Here is a 6,928-nt window from a genome sequence, read left to right as displayed (position 1 = left end):
CAATCAACCCCATACCCTTCCCCAGGCTCAACCCCATAACCTGCCCCACACACTGTCCCACAGTATGCCCCAGGCTAAACCCCATAACCTGCCCCATGTTCAACACCACAGCCTGTCCCACACCCAACCCCACACCTGCCCCATGCTCAACCCCATAACCTGCCCCATACACTGTCCCATGTTCAACCCCACACCCTGCCCCACATGTTCAACCCCACACCTGCCCCACACTCTGTCCCATGTTCAACCCCATAACCTGCCCCACACACTGTCCCAGGCTCTGTCCCATATTCAACCCCACACCCTGCCCCACAGTGTGCCCCAGGCTCAACCCCATAGCCTGCCCCACACCCTGCCCCAGGCTCAACCCCATAACCTGCCCCACACCCTGCCCCACACCATGCCCATGTTCAACCCCACACACCGAGTTGGGATTCGCATTTAATGCCAAGTATACAAAGTCACCACCCCCCTCATCTCTGCCCCACCCCGCAAAAAAAAAAAAAAAAAAAAAAAGAATAACTTCTAAAATTCTTCCAAAAATAAATTAAAGGAAAGGGACGGGTCCCCCCCAACCCCTCCTGTCCTGTGCAAAGAGAAAAGAGCCACCCCCTCTGCATCCCAGGCCTACAGCCAGGCTCCAGTAAGGAAAGAAACGGGCAAAGCAAGGAGCTGGGGGCCCGGGCAGCAGCTCCCCAGGGCGGGGGTGGGACTGGGGCACTTCCCCTGCTCCCCACGCTGCAGATGGGGAAACTGAGGCAGGGGCGGCGGGTACCCCCTGTGTTACTGCTCCAATCCAGCAGTGGCAGCTGGAGCCCACGCCGTGCCCCCCGTGGCAGGGCAGGGGGCTCACCGGGCAGGGGGCTCACCGGGCAGGGGGCTCACCCGGCAGGGCAGGGGGGCTCTGCCGGCTCTGTGGGGCCGGGGAAGGTGCAGTGCTGTCGGAAAGGCGCCCTATATACATCCCTGAAGGTGGCAGCCCCTCCCCTGCCCCGCCTGCGCCCCGCCTGCTGCCGGGCCCCATCCCGCTATGAGGTCTGGCACTGCACATGCTGCCTCATGCCATCCTCGAAATCATCCTCGTGATAAGCTTCCCCCGCGTAGGGCCGCCGGCCCGGCCCGCTGTGAGCCGTGTAATCGCTGAGCTCCACCTCCTCCGTGTCCTCCGTGGCCATCACCTCCTCCTGCGGCGGGAAGAAGCCCTGCAGCTGCCGCAGGCGGTCGGTAGGGAGCCAGCCCGGCTCGGGGAACTTCACCTGAGGGCACACACAGAGGAGCAACTTCACCTCGGGAAGGTGGCAGGTGGGAGATGTGGAGTCTCAGCATGCTGGCCCAGCTCACCTCGAACTGCAGGATGAGTTTTCCTTTCTGGAAGGGGCTCCTGTAGACGGGCATGCCCTCGTTGGGGATGCACTTGAGGTCCCCGGGTCGGATCACATCACCTGAGAGACAGAGATGAGGGTGACCCCGCTGGTGTGATGTATTGGTCTCCTTGAGCTAGGTCTTAGAAATTCTTGGAGATTTATCACACCCAAGATAGCTCAGCTACTTTAGAAGGCATAAAATCAGCCAAGATGGTTTCTGTGGTAGTGTTGGGAAGGCAAAACAACAAAACTCTTTACATAGAAAAGCAGAGTCAGGTGCAAGAGATCCTAAAACACTTCACAAAAGCGATTATTTCCCTTGCTCTCTCCTTTTTCTACTAAATTGCTTAGGTGGGACTTTTAGCTCCTGTCCAACTGGCCATGGTTAAGTTTGAGGTGAAATCCCCCACGGAGGTGGGCACACCTCTTATGAGCTGTCTTTTTACCCAACTGAGGAGATAAACTGGGCTTTTCTCCTTTTCAAGGAGACAAAGGACAGTTGTTTTGTCACTCCCATCAACAGGGGGCACATCCCTATGGTGCTGTGCCCCTCCCAGGTGCCCAGTGCCCCTCACCTGGCGGGGAGGACACGAGCAGGGTGCGGTTGTCCAGGGTGTGGATCACCTGCCTGCACCCACACAGGGCGTCTGCCAGGCTGATCTCCCTCCTGACAATCAGGTCGTCGCCGCTGCGCCGGAAAACAGGATGTTCCTTCTGATCCAGCACGATGATGATGTCCCCGGGCTCCAGGCCGGGCACCTGGTCCCCTTCCTCGTGGAAGGTGATTTTCTGCCCGTCCTTCATGCCTGTGAGGGGGAGGTGAAGGAGGCTCAGAGCCCGTGTGGTGTGGGATCTCAGCACCTCAGGATGGAGGTGCAGAGTGGCCGAGACCACCCTTGGGGGGCTTGGGAGTCCTGGAATGTTGCCAGAAGTGTCTGGTGGCTGGACTGTGATCCTGCACAGGAGACGACACCTGTATGAGGATGGGAGGATTTCACTGGGTAAATGGTGAAGGGATAAGTTAATTAGAGTGTAAAACACAGGGTTTAGGATTTCTGTACAGGGGGGGCTAAAGAAGTAAGATGGAGGAATTGGGGCGTGTCCTGTCGTTCTTCTTCTTCTTCTTGGCCTCCATCTTCTGTGGTGATGATGGCACTTTGGGATTGGTTATTACTAGAAGTGCACCGGTTAATAAGGGTAGAAGGTATTGGGGAAAAATTATAAATATTGTACACGTAACTTCGGGTATAAAGATAAGTGACCGCCCCGGGGGCTCTCAGTGTGCTCATGGCTGGCTTGCTGAGCAGACCTCTGTTGGGCTGAAAGAAAATCTTTTAGATAAACAATTAATAAACACCGAGACTGAGACAAGATCAGAAGTCTCTCCTCGTCCTTTGAAGCGCCGGGCTGTCCAAGGCCACCCTGGGCCTTTCCAGGCCACCTAAACAGCCGAGAAACCGACAGTGTGGCGCTTTGGGGTGACGCCCCCCATGCAGGCAGCAGTGCCTCACCTTTATCCAGGTGCACGCTGAGGATTTTCTTCTCTCGCACCACCTTGCGGCCGTTGCAGGTGAGGCAGCAGTCGCGGGGCCGGATCCACTCGCCCTGGCCCTGGCACTGCGAGCACACGGTCTGGATCTGCTGGATCATGCTGGGCCCCAGCTGGTGGATGCGAACCTCCATGCCCGAGCCGTGGCACTTGGGGCACCTCCTCTGCGCGCCCTCCCGCACCCCGCAGCCTGTGCCAGGGAGGGGAGCAGGGGGTCAGATGTTGGGTTAGGGGGTGCTGGGGCGGCCCCTCAGCCCCTCACTCACCTCCACACTTGCGGCAGATGATGTTTTTCTGCAGGGACAGCTTCCGTGTGGAGCCGTTGTACAGATCCTCCAGCGACACAGACAGCTGGTGCACCACCGTCTTCCCTGGGCACGGGGAGAGCCTGGCTCAGCACCAGCCTTGTGCCAGCCCCAGACAGGCACTGGGTGAGCCTGCCCTGCTCCTTCCTCAAGGACACAGCAGGGACAGCTTCACTCCAAGCCTGGATGCCACCCTGGGGCAGTGGCGGGTCCCCAGCGTGGGCAGGGCACGGCTCCCACCCCGGGGCTCTCAGCCACCCCCAGCTGCTCCAGATGACTCCCTCGGCCTCCTAATTGCCCTGCAATTAACTCCTGCCATCTCAGCAAGAAGCCGGCAGAGTCACCGTGTCCCTGTGAGCCGGGCCCGAGTCACCGGGCTGGCCCCGCGTCCTTGCTGCCACCCCGGGGCTGCTGCGGGGACTCAGCCCAGCCCCGGGGCCGGGGACGGCGGGGGAAAGCCGGGACAGGCACAGGGAAGGGCCCTTTGAAGAGAAAGTAATGAGGGTGGTGAGGAGCTGAGCGGGCTGTGCCGCAGGGGCAGAGACGGCCTGGGGAGCCTGGCTGGATCCCTGAGCCAGTGCCATGCTGGGCACCAGGCTCCTGCCACCCCTGAGCCAGTGCCATGCTGGGCATCAGGCTCTGTGACCCCCTGAGCCAGTGCCATGCTGGGCACCAGCCTCCTGTCACCCTGAGCCAGTGCCATACTGGGCACCAGGCTCCTGTCACCCTGAACCAGTGCCATGCTGGGCACCAGCCTCTGTGACTCCCTGAGCCAGCTCTGTGCTGGGCACCACCCTCTGTGACCCCCTGAGCCAGTGCCATGCTGGGGACCAGCCTCCTGCCACCCTGAGCCAGTGCCATGCTGGGCACCAGCCTCGTGTCACCCTGAGCCTGTGCCATGCTGGGGACCAGCCTCCTGCCACCCCTGAGCCAGTGCCATGCTGGGGACCAGGCTCTGTGACCCCCTGAGCCAGTGCCATGCTGGGCACCAGGCTCTGTGACCCCCTGAGCCAGTGCCATGCTGGGCACCAGCTTCCTGCCACCCCTGAGCCAGTGCCATGCTGGGCACCAGGCTCCTGCCACCCCTGAGCCAGTGCCATGCTGGGGACCAGCCTCTGTGACCCCCTGAGCCAGTGCCATGCTGGGCACCAACCTCCTGCCACCCTGAGCCAGTGCCATGCTGGGCACCAGGCTCCTGCCACCCCTGAGCCAGTGCCATGCTGGGCACCAGCCTCTGTGACCCCCTGAATCAATGTCACACTGCATTTGGGTGCCAGTCCTTTCCCAGTCATGCTTCCCAGCAGTCCCTTGTCCTCCAAACCAGTGCTGTGGTGGGCACCAGCCCCATCCCACCAAAAGGTCCCAGCAAGTTTGTCACCTCCTGTCACCTCACAGTGCTCCCACCAAGAGGTGCCAGCAGGTTTGTCACCTCCTTATGGCGCTGATCACCAACCCCCTGCCACCAAAACGTCCCAGCAAGTTTGTCACCTCTTCATGGTGCTGGGCACCAGCCCCCTCCCACCAAACGGGTTGTCACCTTTTGAGTGACCATCATGCTCCAGACCCAAAAGCTCCCAGCAGGCTGTCACCTCCTATCATCTCCTCCCATCAAGCGGCGCCAGCAGAATTGTCACCTCCTCACGGCGCTGGCCACCCTCCCACCCACCCCAAGGTCACCAGCAAGTCCCTCACCCCTCACCCCTCACCTCTCCTGTCTGCCCGGCCTCGCATCCTCACTCCCCCTCCGAAGAAGAGGTCGAAGATGTCCATGGGGGAGCCGAAGCCGCCGCCTCCCCCGCGGCCCCCCAGGCCTCCCTCCTTCATGGCTCGCTCTCCTCCGCGGTCGTACAGCGCCCGTTTGTGGGCGTCCGACAGCACCTCGTAGGCCTGCGAGATCTGCTTGAACTGGGGAGGGCACAGAAGGGTCAGCTGGGCATGGAGGGGCTCGGGGAGGGGCTGGGGGGGCCGCACGTACCCGCTCGCCCTCGCTGGGGTTCTTGTCGGGGTGGTAGCGCAGTGCCAGGCGCCGGTATGCCCGCTTGATCTCGTCCAGGCTGGCGGCCGGCCGCACGCCCAGCAGGTCGTAGTAACCCGTCTCCTTCACCATCTTCCCGGCTGCTGTGGTGTGCTGGGAGGGGACAGGGCTGTGAGCGTGGCACTGCCAGCTCACGGTGAGCTCTGAGTGACCCTCAAACCCTGCTGGGTGAGCCCTGCTGGCTCCTTGCCTCAGTTTCCCCGCAGCGGGACAGGGGGGTGGTGACAACAACGCGACAGGCAGACCCCACGCAGGGCTCCTGCAAACGGACCCCAAATCCCGTCCCCCCCAAAATGCTTTGATCCCTGCTCTCCCTCTACGCAGCCCTGCCTCAGTTTCCCCACAGTGTAACAGAGTGGGGACAACAACCCCACACAGAACTGCTGCAAGCGGACCCCAAATCCCGTCCCCCAAAATGCTTTGATCCCTGGTGTCCCTCACGCACAGCGGGTGACACGGGATGTCCGAACCGGCGCCACCGGGGACAGCCGGGCACCGCACGGTGGTCCGGCAGTGAGGGGCGGGCTCGGGGGTGCCCGGTGCCCCCCGGGGCCGTGTGTCACAGCCGATAAGCCCCGCGTGGGGTGGGGACACGTTTATCTTGCGACACGGGGAGCGCTCGGATAAATAACCCCGGCTTCCCACTCCGGACCGGGTCCCCGGGACCGCAGCGGGATCTATTCACCGGAGCCGGTCCGGTCCAAGGCGGGATCCCCTTGGCTGGAGCGGGATCTGTCCCCCGTGTCCCCCCGGGCCGGTCCGGTCCAAGGCGGGATCCCCTTGGCTGGAGCGGGGCCTGTCCCCCGTGTCCCCCGGGGCCGGGCCCCTCAGGCCGGGTCGCTCCAGCCCAGCAGCCCCGTGAGGGGCGGTTCGGCCCCTCAGGTGGCGCACCGGGGGTACCGGGCAGAGGTGACACGGTGACAACCCGTCCAGAGCCGCGGAGATCCCCACACCTCACACCGGAGCGGCGGAGCGGACCCGAACCCGGTACTCCCGGAGGAGGGGTCGCCTCAGAGCCCCCGCGGAGCCCTGCAGGCCCTCAGGGCACCGCGAGCAGCCGCCTCAGGGCTGTGCGGGCCGGGCTCGCCGCTGACACGGGCGGGCCGGGGGTCGCAGGGAGGTTGGGGAGGTCCCGGGGGGCTCCGGGGGTCGCGGCGGGGTCCCGGGGCCGCCCCCCCCTCACTCACCGCCGCCGCCGCTCCGCCGCCGTCTCCGAACTCTCTGGAAGCCGCCGCGCTGACCCCGCCCCCTCCGCGCCGCACGCCGCGCCCATTGGTGGAAACGCCCTCCTGCGCCCGCCCATCACCCTGCGGGCGCGGCGCTGATTGGCTGTAGGGGCGGTGCTTGCCCGCTCGGGAGGCGGGGCGCCGCTTCGCGTTGCGATTGGCTGAGACAGCGGCTGGGTGTTGACTCCTGGTCTCTCATTGGCTGGGAGCGGGTGGCCAATCAGAGGGGAGAGTGGGGAATGCAGGTGCGGCGCGCGTCCGGCAGGGGGCGCGCGGGGCTCGCGGAGGGCGGGGCAGTGGGCGGGGCCAACGCAGTGGGCGGAGCTAAGAGGGCATGACGTCATGCTGGGCGTGGCAATGGGCGTGGCCTGTGTGGGGGGACATGGGGGTGACCCTGGGAGAGTTTTGGGGTGCTGGGGTGGGGACACCGGGAGTTCTGGGGGCGCTCA

The 6,928-nt window shown here is 63.6% G+C and overlaps 1 protein-coding gene across 1 annotated transcript; it reads right to left on the bottom strand.

The window, feature by feature from the left end:
• Positions 1-458: 458 nt before the first annotated feature.
• On the bottom strand, positions 459-6,494 carry LOC131095314 (dnaJ homolog subfamily A member 1-like). The gene is made up of 8 exons (XM_058042991.1): positions 6,441-6,494; positions 5,194-5,346; positions 4,925-5,123; positions 3,180-3,284; positions 2,876-3,103; positions 1,940-2,170; positions 1,342-1,442; positions 459-1,256 (listed from the first exon to the last, which is right to left on the bottom strand). The coding sequence occupies exons 2-8, from the start codon at positions 5,323-5,325 to the stop codon at positions 1,029-1,031; spliced, it is 1,224 nt and encodes a 407-aa protein (XP_057898974.1). The 5' UTR covers positions 5,326-5,346; positions 6,441-6,494; the 3' UTR covers positions 459-1,028.
• Positions 6,495-6,928: the final 434 nt, after the last annotated feature.

The sequence above is a fragment of the Melospiza georgiana genome, chromosome 33, assembly GCF_028018845.1.
Source record: "Melospiza georgiana isolate bMelGeo1 chromosome 33, bMelGeo1.pri, whole genome shotgun sequence".
Classification (NCBI taxonomy): Eukaryota; Metazoa; Chordata; class Aves; order Passeriformes; family Passerellidae; genus Melospiza; species Melospiza georgiana.
This window is presented reverse-complemented; position numbering and strand designations above follow the sequence as displayed.